The 18,855-nt window shown below is 41.5% G+C and overlaps 1 protein-coding gene across 10 annotated transcripts in view; it reads left to right on the top strand.

Annotated features, from left to right (window-relative positions):
- nrxn3b (neurexin 3b) overlaps positions 1 to 18,855 on the top strand; it is a 407,716-nt gene that overhangs the window by 330,056 nt on the left and 58,805 nt on the right. For all 10 annotated transcript variants that reach the window (XM_088089476.1, XM_088089477.1, XM_088089474.1 and 7 more), the window contains one exon: positions 16,151 to 16,322. In XM_088089476.1, the coding sequence (XP_087945602.1) occupies positions 16,151 to 16,322 (172 nt within the window). The remainder of the gene's footprint in view (positions 1 to 16,150; positions 16,323 to 18,855) is intronic.

Genomic DNA, 18,855 nt, shown 5'->3' with positions numbered 1-18,855 from the left:
AGTAATTTGACCTCGCTGAACACGGGAGCCGCTGGTCTACTGACGCGTCACCCAGTGAGTTTGTGTTATCGTGTGACTTTGGTGTTTTTAAGAGTTAGTTCAGATTCAGTTAAGTCACACAACAACACCAATCAACTAACTGATCGAGTCAGCGGTACACCAACAGCTCCTGTGTTCAGTGAGGTAAGATTACTGTTTTTTACAGTGCAGTCTGGCTTTGAAGAAAGCGATACAGTAACATAGTGAGCAGCTTCAGTTCCTCTTTGAAAATCCCTGCCGGAGGCAAGGTAAACAGCTAAATGATGTGAAATTTGTTGCAAAGATAAACTGATATTGATGTTTTTCGGTGGCGGGAATATGTTTTGCCGCTGCCCCCATCCACATCAGTACATTGTTTAGCTTCCATGTCGGTATTTTGGTCCGCTTCTCCAAACTGGGGGCGTGTCGACTGACATCTACTGTAGGTAATACACTGATTAGGAATAAATTTAACCCAGCTTAAAAAGATTCCAGTCTTATCTTATCTTCATAACTAACCAACTACAGTCCAAATACATTAATGTTAAAACACTGTTACAAGTAAAAGCCCTGAATTCAAAATCTGTCCAAAGTAAAAGTACATAAGTATGAGCTGCAAAGTACACTGAAGTATCAAAGAAAGCTGGTCAAGGTGGCGCTAGTTTTCTCTAATTTATGTGTGTTTTGAAGTCCAGGGGTTCCTTATCCTCAGAGGATCAAAGATAAATCTGTGGGTTTGTAATATCATTCATGTGTCAATCAAACAAAACAATGTCACATTAAACAAATTTGTATTCATCCTTTTAGATTTTCCTCTTATTTTTGCCTTTTTGTGTAATTTGACCTTTTTGCGACCTGAACAGATATTTAAATGAAACTGTCTGAGAAATTTAGCAGGGAAATGTCTCTTTGGTGGAATTGCTAATAAGACACAGACAGCTGAAACATGACAAGGGGCCCCGAGTAGACATCTGCTTTTCTTGTAAAGGGTCACAAGCTAAAAAGGTTGGGAACCACCAGTTTAAATTTTAATAATGCAGTGCATGTAACAAGCTCATTATATGTTTTTATCTAAAATCTTAATCAAAAAGGTGATAAGTGTGATTGGTGTAAAATAAATGTAGTGGGGTAAAATGCGTGAAGTAAAATTAAATTGAGACACTTAAGGAAAGTGCAAGTACTTCAAACGTGAGAAAATGTGCTTGGCTGCTGTCAAACACTGATGTAAACATGGTCTGTTTGGTGTTTAATAGTCTAACAGCTATTATTTTGTACCATTTTCAGACGCCCCTCTAATACAGCATATCTCTATTATAACTGTGTTTACAGCAACTGGAGGTTTCGCTCAGTCTTCTTACCAAAGCATAATCTTGCCTAGTTGAAGCAATTACACCGCAAATGGTCTGAATTTAAACAGCAGCAATCGGTGTCTTCAGCGCTTAGTGGGAGGGAGCGACCCACGAATTGATATTATCACAGAGAGACTTGGTGGATTTGAAACTAAATGAATCTCAAATCAAAATAAAATGAATCTCCTCTTGAGTAGACTATCAAAGACAGAGAGAGATGGAGTGAAGAGAAAGGGACTGTGGTTGGGACCGAAGCGCCTAATGCACTCTATTCTCACTTAATCATTTTTCTGCAGGTCTCTCTCTCCACTTCACCTCAGAGCTGCTTCTCGTGGTTTTTTTTCTAGTCGTCCACTTTCATCCTTTCATCTCTCTCCTTTCATTCCTTCCCCTCCGCCATCGTCCCTGATACCTCAGCAGGCGAGCTGGACGGTAGAGTCTTGATCCCAGGCAGGTTACACTTGGGAAAAGACCACCAACCCCTCTGCTGCCAGCGTGATTCAGGGCCGACCAATGAGCTTTGGCGCCAAAGTTATAACACAGGAGGCTCTTTTTATGTCTCCACGCCGGCGATATTCATGGCCGCATTATGTTTTCAGGTTGCACGTTCATTCGTCTCATTCTTGAGAAGGCAATATCCCAGGAATGCTCAGCGAGAATTTCTTTAAATATGGCACAAACATTCACTTGAACTCAAGGATGAGCTGATGTTTTGGTGGTCAAAGGTCAAGGTCACTGTGACCTTGTCTGACTCATTCTCGTGAACATGATATCTGAAGACCATCTCTAGGGAATTTTTTTTTATCTTATTATTATTTTTTCTTCTTCTTGTGAATGTGATAGCTCTCATAACTCATGAGCACTGTATCTCACAAAACACCCTGAGGCAATTTTCTCAAATTTGCTGCAACTGTCCATTTGGACTCAAAGATGAACTGAATAGATTTTGGTGGTCATAGGTCAAAGATCAAGGTCACTGTGACCTCTTATTAAAAATTTTTTTCCTGGCCATTACTCAACATCATATCTCAGCAGCAGAAGGTATTGGTGACTCTGATCGTGAATCTGTGCTGAGTGCAGAGATCGTCTGTGTCTGAGGGGGTCCATGTTTTCAAAGACATGGATATAAGCTGTCGGAGAAACTCGACTCTTCCCATCTTCTACCTCACTTCACCCTCCGCAATCTAGACCTGAGACGGCCGTCACAGCATCAGAACGCCGCCTACTGTAGACGCCAGCCATGAGCGTTTGCATTTTAACACCTGTTCACAGGCGTGTGGGTGTTAGCACCTCTAACATTAGCGCCGTGTGCAGAGACAACATTGGACAAACACGGGCTGCGAGGAGAAAAAAAAACAAAAACATCTTGTGTGTTTCATGTGCACATTTGTGTGTTTACATTCATCAGCGTGTGTGTTTGTGCCTGAAAGTGCGTGCCCAGAATAGTATGTGCACATAAACAGATGGATGAGAAGCTGCGTCTCTTTTTTTTCTCACTCAGTGAACTGTAGTCTAAGCTTGATGCTCAAAGACAAGACAAGAGAGCAACTCCGTCCATCCCACTTTATTAGAAAGAGTCAGCTCCCCGCTCACTCTTTAAAATTCAGATATCTTCCTTCAATAATTGCCGTCCGTTTTGTTAATTGGGAGGACGTGCAGCTATCTGAAATAGCTATCTTTTTCCTTCCTTGCTTCCCTTTCTCCCAGTGTGGTTTTTGCTTTGCATATTACCCCAGACATGCTAAGGAGAGCGTGCAAAATACAGAGGGCAGCTCTTCAAACAAACTGAAATCTTTTGTGTGTCTATTCAAATAATTTCACCCCGTGACTCTTTACCGAGCAGCTGCAGCGATGCATGTGATTGTGACTGAAGGTATTCTCCATGGGAAAACACACCGAAAGGTCAAAGATAAAGTCTCTTTGTGATTTTTTTTTTAAAACTCTGCACACTGGTGCTGCATGACTTTTTTCCACAGCACTGTTTTGTTTCAGGAATAGCGTGCATGCTGTGTGCAAACACAGACATTAGAAAGTTCAGAAAAATGAGGAGAGGAGAGAACGCAGGATGAATTGTGTCCCCGCTTGATTTATTGTGCACTGGTTTCATTCTGGGGCTACCAAATAGAAAGTGCTCAAATTCAGCAGCACATTAAATTAAATATCTGCCGAACAGATTCTAATTTGATCACCAAGCTGTTTCAATTTCATTAGCCTACTCCCTAATGGACTTTCACAGCATATTATTCCATCTAGCACAAATCCCATTCATTGGCTTTTTTTCCCCCCCTAAATGAGCCCCCTGGCGCGCGGGGACCATGTGGTCCAACACAGTGTAGTGTGAGGTCACACAGAAGCTGCTTTTGTCTTTAATGGATGCCAGTGCAGAGCTACAGGGAGTCATGCAATCAAACTAAAGATTTATCCCCAGCACCTTCTTAACAGCTGTTGCAAAACATCAGTCCAAGAAGAGTATTAATACAATCATGGCAATGTTGAGCGTGTGTGTGTGTGTGTGTGTGTGTGTGTGTGTGTGTGTGTATGTGTGTGTGTGTGTGTGGCTGTGTGGCAGCTGAGGTTCTATGCTTTTGCATGGCGTCTGATTACATGTTGTCGCTGGCCGGTGCACACTGTGTTGTAATGCTGCAAATGGATTAGTGTAGCAGCAGGTCAGGCAGATGAAAATTCATGGCTGAAGTTTTGCCACGCTTCTGTGATTTAGCGAGCTTGTAATTATGCGGTATGCATTATAATTACTTCAGCTGTGTAGTATTCTGACCGTAAACAGAGATGGGGCAGCACTCAGCACCTTTGAATGGATCTGCTCTTGAGAAACAGGATTTTTTCTCTCTCTCTCTCTCTCCCTCTCTGTTGGCAATCTAATAACATGTTGTAACATCTTGTTTATGCATTTTATGAAGGGCCATAATTATATGTTAGATGAAAAATAGATAGGTATTAGTTGTAGTATTTTTTATCAGAGGTGTTGTTAGTGTCAACCTGCAGCCTCTGAGGCTTAAAAATGAAGCCAGTGCAGAAGTGCCAAAACCTGCAGTTCCTCTGATGGCCACTAGAGGCTGGCTTTATTAGTAACTCAATCCCCATAGGCCTCCAGGGTAAAACGCCCAATTTTACAGCACGAATACACATGTTTACAGCCTGGTACACAAAATAGTTTTGGTCTCAATAACAAATTTCAACATTTATGACCATTTGCGGTATTGCAGCAAAGAATTCCCTGAAGCCCGAAAAGCATTTTCCCCATAGGCCAAGTTATAAAGAGACATCTGTAAAACTGTTGACAGAACACCTAAAACTGCAAACAAGGTCACTGATGACTAATTTTATTACTACTTCTAATCTAAAACAAGCATAAAAACCCAAAACAACCAAAAAAAACCAAGGCAATATTTCAATATGAAGATTTAAAGGTCCCGTATTATGCCAGTTTTCAAGTTGTATTTGTATTTGTGGTTTCTGTTTCAACATGTTTACATATTTGAATGTTCAAAAAATCACGTTTTTCTCACGCTGCCTGAATTCACCCACTGTCTGAAACGCTCCATTTTAGCACCTGTCTGTCCGGTCGTTTTTACCATATTTATTAGTTATTAGTTACGAGCACATAGACGGCTCTCCGAAGTTGTAATTAGAAGTGGGAAATAGGGAAATTTTGATGATACCAGAGTTGTCCGGTTGTGACATTTGCGTGACGTTTCAGGGCAGCAAAAATGGCGCAGAGACTGGAAACAGTGTTGACAATTGACGGTAAAAAATTATATGTTTTGTTTTTAGTTCCTAGTAGCTGTCATTTACTTTTAGCAGTTGTGCATTTTAGTATCTGCATCTATGAGCTGCAGCAAGCGAGCAAACTTTAACTATAAAGCATGCCAGGCGAGACAAGTTGCTGACTTGACGTCATAAATGCATAAACAATTCGGGCAAAAGTCAATGTTTGGTCAATAATAAGAAACTTTTTTATTAACACGTATTAAATATCAATGTGTGATCACATCTAAAGTGTAATATAGTATTAATGTTAACTGCTGTCCATGTAGAGTGACCTAGATTAAATATTAAAATATAATAATACAATGAATAAAAAATAAAACTAGACACAGCTTTCAGCCTCTTGTTTGAACTTTCTTAGCATTAAAATGACGCCTTTCTTCTTTGTAGCTTCCATGTTGTTCCCACTTTACGACCTCAAAGCTCATGAACACAACCAAGTCGGTGATCTGATTGGCTGGTATTTCTGAGTCTTTGCACCATTTTCAAAGCTGGGGAATTGATTTAATGACACTGCAACCCCAGTTTCTACCTTTATATAGTAAAGGTGTGACATCACAACTTCGTGAAACACCTGAAGGCTCGTTCAAAGGTACCGTTTCTAAATACGGACTGTGTGAATTTCTCTGTGGACTGAGCGTTTTGATACTTTCACAGTATTTATATACCGCCTGTTCCTGCTTTATAAGAACAGACATGGAAAACTGACTTTTGTACAATATTGGACCTTAAAACAGTTTTATTTTTTGTATGAGCATACAATACAGGTGTGCACAGTGAAATGCAGTGAAAGTGCTATAACCTTGAGGCTGAAAAGCTAGTATGAAATAAATAGCAAATTTGAACAAGAGTAAAAAAGGCATTAATAAAAGAAATGTAATGAATATGTGTCAGAAAAGTATTGAAATGCTGAACCGTGTAGGTGGGCTGTGGGTTTTTCACTATGTAAAAAATGTACAGTTTTGCAGCAAACTATGCAATTAACTGTTGTACAGCAACGCAGTGCAAATGATTCAGAGGGGACAATGTGCTCAACAAGGCCGGGTCAGAGGTCAGAGGACTAATGGAGGAAGCTTTTCTGAGTAAAATATGCTAAAGTGAAACTAAATATTGGTCTGCAGGTGCTGGAATCAGGTCCAGATTCAGGATGCAGCCACCAAAGGTTATTTCAGGGACAGTGACTTTCCTGAGACAAACGCAGCCAGGACAGATGCAGTAAAGTGTAGTAGTGATGATTAGGATCAGTGCAGTGTCAGTACTCTAAGTTCCAGAAGCCTGAAAGTGATCGTATAGAGCCGGAGAGGACTCTGCGGTAACATTGATAAATGTTTTCACCAAGCCGTCCGCCATTAGTGTCAGGGCAAGTTACAGCCACAAGAGCGGACAAACAGGAAATAGAGAAAGAGTGGGTGTAAATAATTGATAAGGCTGACCCTGCGCGATTCATATTCTGCGGCAGAGGATCAAAGAGTGAGGCTCAGAGTTTGACATTGAGCCCGAGCGCAGGAGTCAAAGCCATTACCTTCCCCGGCAACGCCGCTGCTGCTGCTGCCGCTGCTGCTGCTGCTGCTGCTGCGTGTGTTTAGATTAAAAATGCAATGACTCTTCCTCTTCAGTGCGGGCTAACATTAGCTGGCACTCCTGTGCATTAACCAACTGGCTAATGGACTCGCTGGTATTACCCCGGCAATTACCTACAGTGGCACTAAGTAAAGCGAGGTGGAAGCCATTTTGTTCCTGTCCGTTCGATGAAGCTGTTCCCGGCTCTCTCAGGTGTGAAACATAGCCGGTGTTAGACCTCTGGGTTCTTTTAGGTGTGATCAATATTTCAGAGGCACCGGGCCCACGTGCCTTGTATCCTCCCACACCGCCTCTCACAACAGCTCTGCAGCCGATTATGAATGTCTGAGCGAACGTTTGAGTCGATTAATGATTAATGGAATTTCACAGTTTTCAGAGAAATGCTTATTTGAATAGCGCATTAAGACTGTCGCCGCACAAAGACGACAGCCCTGAACCCTGCCTCTAATATGAGAAAGTAAAACCGTGTCTGCGGTGTTTTATTCAGTCCCGCTGTAGAGTGCATCTTTCCAAAACGAGAGTGTTTTTGTGCTCGTGTCTGTCAGCAGCACTGTGTATGCATCACTGCGACGAGCAGCTGCATGTTGGGCTTTATTCATGACACTGAAATATGCATTCCTCCGCCTTCTTTCTTTAAAAGACTTTATATCCCTTTCCAGACCAGAAAAAGGCAAAAATCGACCTTGAGATACAGTATACCTGCTTAATTAACCCTCTGAATCCTGGAGCAACATCACTTTTCTTGTGCTGCACTGCTCTTTCACACGTATTTTAACCTTTGAACTCAAATTAGTTTGAATTCTTTCAAAAATATGAGAAAAAGGGCAAAGAGCAACTAAAAAGAAATGTTCCAAAAACTGCAAGAAATTAGTAGATTTTGAATTTTTTAAAAAGCTAGGGAAAAATATCCAGAAAGAAAAGAAAAAACTAAGGTAAATCACTGCAGGGAAAACTGAAGCTGGGGAAAACTATTTTTATTATTATCAGAATTACATTTTTGAAATTCAGATTATTATCTTCTTAAGCACTTTTTGAAGGTCATTTCTTTGTTTTTTTGTTAAACAAATTTTTAAAACTCATTTTCAGGGATTTTTCTTACCTTTTAAGCACTTTTTGAAGGTCATTTGTTTAATGTTGTTTTTTTTGGTTGTTTTCTCTATTTTTTTAAACTCATTTTCAGGGAAATTTCTTGTACTATTTCTTGCTAATTTTTGGGTAATTTCTTCTTTCAGTGCTCATTGCCTTCCTCCCGTGATTTAAAAAAAAAAATCAAGACAATTTGGTCAAATTAAGCCAATAAATTATTTAAAAACATAGAAATATGTTTACACTAACCGCTTTTGATATCTAGCCATGCAGATCATTTTGGTGTCTTTGCTCAGGTTTTGAGATATTTGTCTCTGAGACTGGACGACAATGGAATTTGTTCTGCGGTGTCCACAACATTGAAAAGTTAAACCCAGAAGTCGCAACATTTCTTTCCAGAATCATTGGCCTTGTTTCTCAGTGTAACCCACAGTAATCGCTGTGCCGGGTTTCAAAGAAAATACTTCCTATCAGAGAAATAGCTGCTCTGAAACCTCCTGACAGTGTGCTCTGTGATTATCCACACTGTAGGGGACATTGTTTATAGGAGGATACATTTCTTTTCAAGTTTTGAATATACTCATTCAGTGCTGTGAGCAATACGAATTGAGAGATAAGGCTGTTTTTCTTATATATATATATATTATGGTAAACTAATCCCAAGGACAAAGTTTCGAGCTTGTAACACGTATGCCGGGCTCGCGTTGAGCCGAGGGCCTGTCGGGTTGTCAGTACATTCTGTACATGAAGAAATGACTCGCACTGAAGGCCAGCGCACACACAGACCTCTCCCCAGCAGCGCCTAGCTTCCTTCCCTTTAGCAAATTTCTGACTCCAGAGCCTGATGCGCACGAGAACGGACAGCTACAAATCACCGCGCTGCCTATGAGTTATCTCTGTCAATTACTGACGATAAATGGCTTTGGCACAGCGAAGGCCAGGTGCATCAATCCGCCGCGTCTCACGATGTCCTAGCTTCTCCACTCTATTGATTCTACTTCCACTGCTTCTATGATCCAGTTTTGATGGCCCCTGACCACAAAAGCCGACTTGAGCGCTGATGTCAGATGAAAGGGTGGATATGTAACCCAAACTCCCACCCAGGGACGTGTTCACATTCTCGATATCAGATCTTCCTCCCTCCCAACTGAGACTTAATATAGATCCACCGGAGTCGTCCCGCTACAACTACTCTGCAGCCATACCAGATTTCAATCAAGGTTTGACTGCAATGCAATACCTTTTGTGGGGAGAAAAACTCCCACTTTAATACCATTCTCTGACCTTAAAGTGAAATTCAATGCACATCTTCTTCTAGAAAATATCTGACCTATACAGCGACCATACGGTCATGAATGACTTGGAGGAGTCAACGAATTTGCAGTCAAATAGCAATTTACAGGCCTGGAAAAGTTCTGGAGAACTAAACATACCTTGAAAGTTTTGGAAAAGTCAAGGAATTCTAAAAATCCAATGATAATTTCTGTTTTTTTAGTTTCCGGTTATGTTTTTGGTGATTTTTAAAGAAAACATATAGCAGGCCCAGGGGTTTGCAAGCCTTTTTTTGTTTGTTTGTTTGTTTTTTGTTCTTTTTTTTTGTTTTTTAAATCACCAAAAGATTTTAATGAAAAATAAAAATCACCAAAATTTGTTCTTTTAAAAGCTACACATTGTTTCAAGAAAAAAAAACTTCAAGTATCAACATTTTTTGCGTTTTTGTTCCTTAAAGATAGAAAATTTTACAGAAAAAAGGCAAAATTTTAAAGAAAACAAACCACCAAAATTTTTACTCCCAAATAATGCCCAAATTATAAAAACAATATGCTATTTAGCAATATTTAAAGTTGTAGCCCCTAACCAAAGCTAAAATAAAGAACATAAGCCTCCCCTCTTATAAAAAACCAACAGTTCCTTAGTTATATTTAAATCTTCAGTTTTAATCCTGCTCTGAATTCATTTTAAAAACAACAAATTAAAATATATACATATATATATATATATATATATCTCACGTTGCAATGAAAGTAAACCAATAAAGAGTATCAGTGGTGGTTTCAGAGAATGCATGGTCTTTAAGATTTGCCTCAGAGTCATGGAAAAGTCCTTGAAACTTATTGTAGAAGATGTTTAGTATCTCTGCACATACATTTCTCCATTTCTCTCTCTTTTGTCATTTTTTTTCCTCCTCCAGCAGAGCTAAACGTGTTAATTCTGCTCATCTCACCTCCACAAAATGGCTTTCAAATGTCTGTATCTGTCTGGGGCCCGTGGCTTAGCAGAATGACCATTCAGCGGGCCGGGGATGGGGTCTATTGTGTGCCCCCCTGTACAGCAGCTGTCTGCTAAGGGCTGTCCGTGATGGCGGTCTGCAGGATCGCCCACCACCGCTCTGAGTGATTCTCTCTCCTTTCACTCTGCCCGGGGCGCTGCATGTGTTGGAGGCATTGATCGGCCCTGAATTGGATTGTGGCGGGCCTGATTACTGATGTCAGTGTGCACCGGGTCACGTGGGACCGCTGTAGCTCCCTCGTGCCAAGCCAGGGGCAGCTCGCGGAGGAGGAGGGGGAGGAGGAGGAGGAGGAGGAGGAGGAGGCTTGCCTTGCTCGCTGGAATTACATTTATCAGTCTTAGATACACAACGCGTGAACACAACATGCCTACACATACTGTACACTTAAGTGATGCCCAAACAAACTGCCAACTTAATCTCATTCTATTCCTTTAGCGCTGAAACAGCCGGCGTTCGTGATTGGCATTAAATAGAGAGTGTGGGAGCATGTTAGACTATAAAAGGGCTTTAGCACATCGTACCAGTAAATTACCACTTTCTCTACTGTAATGTCGTATTAAGAGTGTTATCTGAGGGCGCGTAATTCAATGTTTGGACTCTGCTCTGTATTATTTTGCGACGTGACGCCACTGAAATAAAGCTTCTGTACTTACACAGAATTTGCTAAATAACAATTTCTAGGCCCGGAAAAGGTTTAGAAAATTAAATGTACCCTAAAAATTTTTGGAAAAGTCATTGAAATCTTTTTCAGACACCTAAATATAACACATGATGTGCTCAAGGACCATCAGAAATTTGAGAAAAGGTAAGATAAACAATAATTTCTGATTTTACAGTTTCTTGCCGTGATAAATGGTGTATTTATTAATTATTAGTTTTTTAAACAAATGCCTTCCGATCTCTTGATGTTTCTATAAACATAAACAACATAAATGACAAACAGTCCCTAAATTGTATTTTGCTCTTCTGTTCTCATCCTCATCTGAATTAATTGTTTAAATAAAATAATATACATAAATTTAAAAAACACAAACTATGACACAGGAATGAAGTACCGATAGGTGGTCTTTTCAGAGACTGTATGGTCTTTAAAGTTTGCCTCAAAGTTATGGAAAAGTCCTGGAAAAGTCCCGGAAATGTATTTGTGAATATGTGTATGAACCCTGGTAACACTGTGATTTTCAGCGTGTGTGTGTGTGTGTGTGTGTGTTTGCACTCAAGTGTGTGTAAGTTTGAAAGTGATTCTCCGCGCATCATTTGTTTACGCCTGGAATAGCGGCCATCATCTTTTCCACTAAGAGAACAATAGCCATTTTTCCCCTTTGCTCAGGAGACAATGAAGTGCCTTCCCGCCTCGCGAGCGACAGGCCAATAAAAAACGTAATTGGATCTGTCAATCAAACGTTGGTGCAGCGCGGGGGGGCGGGCTGGCAGGTGGGTGGCGGTGGCTGAGGCTAGCCGGACACCAGAGTGCAGAAGACGGAGGAGAGAGAGAGCCGTGCCATTACGAAGCAGCGCCGCACAGTTCCCCCTCTGCACGCTGCCCGCAGGCACTCAGCAACAGTTACAGAGCTGTACAATTGTTGTGTTTTGTTGTTTGTTTGTACCAGGGCCAGGGGGGTGACGATCTGTCTTTGTTTGTAGGTATTAGTGGGTCGGTGATGTGGCTTTGATGCGACTACACAGGAGAGCCGGGGCTGCCAGAGCCTCTGAAGGTCACGGTGGATGTACGAGTGCTGATGTGTCTGTCTGTGCTTTGTATGCGCTCAGGCCGTCAGACATAGTGTTTTTTTTTGGACCAGGGAAAGGTCCTGTCATTAGTCAGGAGAGCCAGGATGCTTTAGTAGTATTTTTCACGGTACAACACACACACTGAACATCACCTTGTCACATTAAATCATCAACATATCCGTGTGTGTGCTTCCCTCGGCCTGTTTAGCTGCACAGATTATTACACTACCGGGTTCAAAACCTTAATGTACGCGATGGGCCGACTGCTCGCCCGCCTTACTGCTGCTTTCAGCTTTCACGCCGACCGCTTACCTAAACAACTTCACACCATAGATGTAAAACAAGTACTGGATAGTAGTATTGAAGTACTCGAGATCCGCTTTTGGAGGTTCTGGTCTCGGTCTCAGACATAGCTGACTCTGGACTGTTAGTTGAGACTCTGTCTCGGCACACTCTGATCTTCGACAAGTCTTGGTCTCGGTTAGTATGGTCTTGACTACCACACTCCCGGATACGGTGTTGAAATACTGTGATATCACTCACGCCTACGTCCTTCATAAGAGACTACTGCCAGAAGAGCAGCTAGCTTCCAGTTTGGTCCAATGCTAACTGGAATGGGGATAAAATGATTTAATTGTGCGTCTCTTCTAGACTTTCGAAATGTTATCTGACCGAATGGATTGTATCCAGAAAGAGAAACAAGTTAAGATATGTTCCACTGACTTACAGACATCTTTCACAGTCTAAGTCTATGGGCAAAAGTATTTTTTGGCCTTATGGCATCATGTGGATGAATCAGAAGCTGTAATTTCCTGGTTTGGCCAGTCTAGTCCCGTTTCCACCAAGCAGCTCAGTACAATTTGCCCTTGCAATTTTCTATATGGCTGAGTACAAATGTTATTTTTGCGCCAAGAGTGCAGTGGGCAGAGCGATGGCAGAGAGGTGCAGAGGCATTCCTCATAACTTCAGCTGAGGAATTTAAAAGTGACAGACAGGAACTGGATTTGGGATTTTAACACTCAGTTTGTCAGTGCACTTCAGTTTCCACCAACTCTCTGAAGACACTAATACTGTCACTGTAACTGCGTGCAGCTATTAGCGCCGATCTTTGTGAATTGGACTGTTTTTGCAGTAATGCTCATTTGCATAGAGAGGAGCCAATTTTGTGCCAAATGTATGCATATTAACTAATTTAAATACATGCAAATAGCCTCAGAGCAGCAAGAAACTGCTTGGAAGCATGGTGCGGCGCGCATTAAACCTTTTGCAGGTACTTTGAGAACTGCTCGCTTTCTGCTCGTCTTATTTGTGCAGGTTTAGCAGCTGAAAAGGACGTGCAGTCCTTTTGTGAATTCACCCTAGTGAACGTCTGGCGGTAGCAATCTACTCCTTATAAAAAAGTCCCAAACATATCAAGAGCTCATAACTGACACCGCACTTCCTCGGGTCCTCAGTGATACACCTGTGTGAAGTCGATCGGATGAACGGTTGTCGAGAAAATCGCAGGACAGGCATACAGACTTCCATTTTAGTCAGATTTACTGCCAGATAAGCAGCCACTCGTGCACACACACTTTTATTGTATGCACTTGTCTGTTGCTCTAAGTTTTAATGACGACTACTTAAATTAAGAGCCCATTTACAGCCTCTCCGACAGAGACGTTAAGTGCGCATTCAGATATTCTGCTCGTCAGGCGCCCACTCCGAGCCCTACCTCGGCTTTTAGGAGATGGCTTTCTCGTGTCTTTGGTGACATTCTTCTTCCATTATTAGTCGGGGAGAGCCGCTCATCGTTCCTCGCATTATGGTCTCAGGCTCTCTTTTTATGAATAGACAAAGGGTGTTTTAACTGTACAAGGGAGGCACTGAATACGGTGCTGGTCCTCGGCAGTTAAAAGGACTACAGTACGCACAGTCACTGCAGGTTGCACACTTTGGACAACTTTCTTTAAAAACTTGAAGAAAAATTACCTTTCCGCTGGATGCACTGCACCTTAAATTGAGACGCACCCCCCCACCTCCCTGTACTTGCTAAGAAACAAAAACAGTATCTTAATATAGAGAAATAAAAAGAGAGCTGTCTGCTGTTGTCCAAGGTTTTCTAGGTGCTCTACTTAAGGAGCAGAAATGCAGGAACAAACTTGATTTCAAAGGTAGGATTTGTTCTTCCTTGGTCTCATATCTATTTCCTTTTTATGAATACAGCAAAACTAACTCAGCAAAATGTGTTGCCGGAGAAGAAAACTTAAAGTCTGAGGTCGCGTCGGCGCCGATGAAATGCCACACTTCATTTATTTACTGTACACTGCAGCTTGCTGTAAGAATCTTGTGGTATAGTGTGATTTTATTCTCCAACATAGAGAGTATTTGACAATGTAGAAAGCACGAGGGGCTTCGTTAAGTGGCCTTATTAAATGCTCTCCTACGGTAAAGAGCCTGTAACGTTTAAAAAAGATCAGCGAGTTCAAGTGTTGTGTCATTGAAGTTGTAGCAATCCTGCAGTGCTTTAGTCCCGACTGTTAAATTAAGCTTGACATTATCAAGGTCTGTATTGTAGCGGTTAGTCAGCGGGGCCCGGTGTCTCAGCTGATCAGTTAACAATATGTCTGGCCCCCCTGTGCAAGTCTTCTTAATTTTGGTTTTGTTATGAGAAACGGTCCCCGTGCTCCGAGCTTCTAAAGTAGGTAATTACACTGAGAGATTCCCTGTGGAGGATTAAAACAAATGACACAGAAAACACAGCCCTTCCTCTTCGCCACTCACTCAAGCCCTGCCTCCGCTCCAAAACCTTTTGCTTGTAACGCCCACACGCCCATGAATACGCAAGCAGTCACAATAAAACACAGTGGCAGCTCATGAAAATTAGTGAGGTCGAGGGGAGATGAGTCAGGGAGTGATGGGGAGGGATTGCGATTTATGGATGTGGTAAAACTGGTTTAGCATTAGGAGCTAAACAAAACATATGGTATTCACGCAGTTTGAGAGGACGGCAGCAGAAAAAGGCATCTGTCCTGCCAGTTTTTGCAGTGACAGGCTGCAGGGAGCATTACTCATCATTACAATCTCTGCTGGCAGCCTATTTTCATCACATTACAGTGGTATAATGAAGCGTAGCGCGCTAGCGTCCTCAGGTTCTCTGAGTAGTTCACCATTAGCACCAGCCGAGGGCATTCATCCAAGTAGCTTTATTGAACTTTTTACAGTTAGTTTATTGTATAATTAATTCGTTACTGCACAACAATAGGTGGAATCTTGGCACAGCAGCAGCTCAAATTTGCAAATTTGCAACAGATGTGATTTATTGAGAAGTGGAGCTCTCTGCTTTTGATGCCAGTTCAGTAAAGTGGTTTATTCAGAGATTGGGATTAATTTGATGCTGGGTGGCACAGTGGTGCAGCGGTGAGTGCTGTCGCCTCACAGCAAGAGGACTCCAAGTTCAAACCCTCTGTGTGGCATTTGCATGTTTTCCTAAAACATAGCAATATTTCCCAAAACATAGCAATATTTTCCAAAACACTACAACATTTCCTAAAACATAGCAATATTTCCCAAAACACTACTACATGTCCCAAAACAAAATACAACAAAAATCATTCTCAAAACACAACATTTCTGAAATGATTTGATTTGGAAAATGTTGTAGTGTTTTGGGAAATTTTGTTTTGTTTTGTAGAAATGTAGTATTTTGGGAAATTTTTTGTTTTCTGAAATGTTGTTTTGTTTCAGGAAATGTTGTAGTGTTTTGGGGAATGTTAACATGTTTTTTAAAATGTAGTTTTTTGACTTCCAGGGCCACCATACATCTCTGCAGGCGCTGCTGCTTCCTCCCACAGCTGAAAGACATTCGGGTTACCTGGTGACTCTCAGTTTAGGAGTGAACTGAGCGTGAACCGTTGTCTTCGTCTGTCTTTATGTCTGTGATAGTCTGGTGAAATATCCAGGGTGCAAATTTGTGAATCCTAGGATGGTGAAGGAAAGGACACCGTACGAAGCCTTATTCTGACTCTGATTGGCTTACCCCGACATTACACACTAACACTAACCAATCACACTCCTCTCGCCAGTCTAACCAATGAAGGCCACCAGCACTCGCCTCTCACTGGGAGAGTAGAGCGGACCATTTCTTTGCTGTCCGAGGATTCACAAAGTTGCGTCCAGGGTGAACTCCACCTCTCTCCCAGTGTCAGCTGGGACTGGGTCAGCCCGTCTGTGACCCTGAAGCAGATCGTTTGTTACAGATAATGAATGAATGAATGTTCTGGAATCACACCTCTAACTTTCGCTGCTCTTCTGTTTCTGTCTTTTCCAGGAACAAGGAAAAGTAGGTGTGACATTCAACATCGGGACGGTGGACATCAGCGTTAAGGAGACGACCACGGCGGTAAACGATGGTAAATACCATTTGGTCCGCTTCACCAGGAACGGGGGAAACGCCACCTTGCAGGTGGACAACTGGCCAGTCAATGAACACTTTCCCACAGGTACCGTCACTCTTATTACCTTGTTTCTGATGTTTTTCTGCAACTCTGAGAGTAAAATTAGATTTTAAAAACCACTGGACGCCACCTATTTGTTTAAAGGGCTACTTTGCCCATTTTCAACCAGCTTTGTCTCATGGCGTGGGCAGTATGTGTCGCTGAACTGTGGTAAACTTCCCTCCGTCTAACCCGTGATTACATCGTCCTGTTCCCCCCCGAGCGAAACACCGAAAACCGGCAGAGTTTCGCTGGCTCCTGGCGCTCATGCTCAAACTGCAAATTGTAGTTCTGCATTTTCGTTTTGCCCACCCCTGCGGACACAAAGAGTATCGAAATGGACAAAAAGACAGACAAGCCTCTCTTTCCTTCTCTCAAACTCAGACAAAACTCCAATCAAACGGTGAAACTAGGCAGAATATGAACCAAGATTTTGTTCTTGAACTGCCTATTTTTCTCCTTCAATCTTTGGGAGGCAAATGGAGGCTCAAAGAAAAGAGATCAAACCGTAAAAATAAGCAGCACTGATCAAAATAAAACAAGATTTTGTTTCTGCGTAAGTGAAGACCAGTGAAAGAGGAAATGACCCAAAAATTTGCAAGAAATTAGTTTAAAAAATATACAAGAAAATTTCCTGAATTTTTTTTTCCTAAAAATTTAAAATATAAAATAATGAAAAAAAGAAATGACCGAAAAAAAACTTCAAAAGAATTTTAGATATGTAATTATGATCATTATAAATATAGTTTTTCCCTAGCTTTTTATCTTTTCCTTTTCTAAATCTACAAATACCTTGGAATTTTTGAAATATTTCTTACCAAGTTCCTGACCCAAAAATTAGCAAGAAGTTTGTTAAAAAAAAAAAGAAAGTTACCTGAAAATTCATTTTAAAAAAAGAACGGAAAAAAAAATGATAATAATAATTCATAACATCATTTTAAAAAAATGTAGTTATGACAATTCTAAATATAGTTTTTCCTTACCTTATTTTTTTCCCCTGGACATTTTACCCTGGCTTTTTTTTCTAAATCCAACAATTCCTAGCAATTTTTGGAGTGCCTCATAGCCTTTTTTCCCATCTTTGTGAAAGAAATAGCACCCATTTGCTCAGGGTTAAAGGTTTAAATACTTGTGAAAGAAAAGTGTCGTCGCTCCAGGTTCCAAAGGGCACCACCAAGAATAATATTTGCTCTCTCCCATTTTTCTTGGTGAAACATCTCAGAAGACTAAGAGACCTGCAGGAGCATTAGCTGCTGCACAGCGAGCCTCAAACAGCTCCTCCACTTTCATGCCCTCACACCTGACTCCGCAGGAGGGGAGCGCACCGAGCGAGGATCTTTTGTCTTGCAACCGGCATTAACTGTGCAACATCTGGCCGGTTCATTTCAGGGAGAGGGATTGAAAGGCACAGAGAGGCATTTGGTCGATGAGCAGGCGAGGGAGAGGAGGATAGAGGCAGAAACCAAGGGTGGCCTGCTGGCCAGATAAAGCTGCTGCCTGCCTGTATCTCTCACTCCCAGGTCAGCAGAAGCAGCGCGGCAGCAGAATACAAATGGGGTCATCAAACAGAGCCGGCTCCATTTGGAGGCTCAGGCTCTCCCTTCATTTGGAGCAGAGATGTGCCACTCAGCTAGCTAGGTGTGAGAGAGAGGGTTAGAAAGAGGAGGAATGAAAGGGGGAAAAAAATCCCTCTTTTACTTAACAGTCCATTAAATTGGGTTCTCCTGGTGTTTGATATCTGTGTCTACATAGCCAGCCAGCTGAGGAGAGGCCACCTTTGTTTCCTCGTTCCCTATTACCCACTCTTCAATTTCACTCAGTCAAACAGAGCAGACGCACGGGGAAGCAACACGGGCACAAAGTGGCAGTTGAAGCGAGGAGAAGTTGGGATGACAAAAGATAATACGAAACTTCATTGATCTCCGAGGTAAAATTGTGCCGCAGCAGCCAGACGTAATTGGACAGAAACAGATGTAGAATAATGTTGAAGACTGAATAGTGTTTTACTACCAGATGTGGAGCTAATGTGAGCAGAAAACATGTCCGAAAATACAACTGTGCAGCTCAGATTAGGAAAAAAAACTGCAAAAATGCTGATTCTACCCGATGCTAAGGAGCAAACAAATACGACTTGATCCTTTTCACGTCTCAGCAGCGCTACAGCATGCTCCCAGTCCCATCCCTTCACTATCTAACAAACCCAAAAACTATCAAGAAATTAGTAAAAAAAAATACAAGAAAATTACCTAAAAGTGTGTTTAAAAAAAGACATTAAAAAAAGAAAAGTTAAAAAAAAAAAAGAAAAAAACTTCTCAAAACCTCTCAAAAAGTGCTTTAAATTGAGATATTTTATCACAGAATTTTAAATAGAAACAGAGAAGAATAATGTTTAAGACTGAACAGTTTTATATCACCAGACGTGGAGCTAATGTGAGCAGAAAATGTCTTCGGAAACACGACTGTGCAGCTTGGATTAGGAGAAAAATGCAAAAATGCTGATGCCTCCCGATGCTAAGGAGCAAACAAATACGACTTGATC

The sequence above is a fragment of the Plectropomus leopardus genome, chromosome 16 (assembly GCF_026936395.1).
Source record: "Plectropomus leopardus strain MGB_pleo_1.0 chromosome 16, ASM2693639v1, whole genome shotgun sequence".
NCBI lineage: Eukaryota > Metazoa > Chordata > Actinopteri > Perciformes > Serranidae > Plectropomus > Plectropomus leopardus.
The sequence above is the reverse complement of the archived record's forward strand: the minus strand, read 5'-3'. Positions and strand labels throughout refer to the sequence as shown.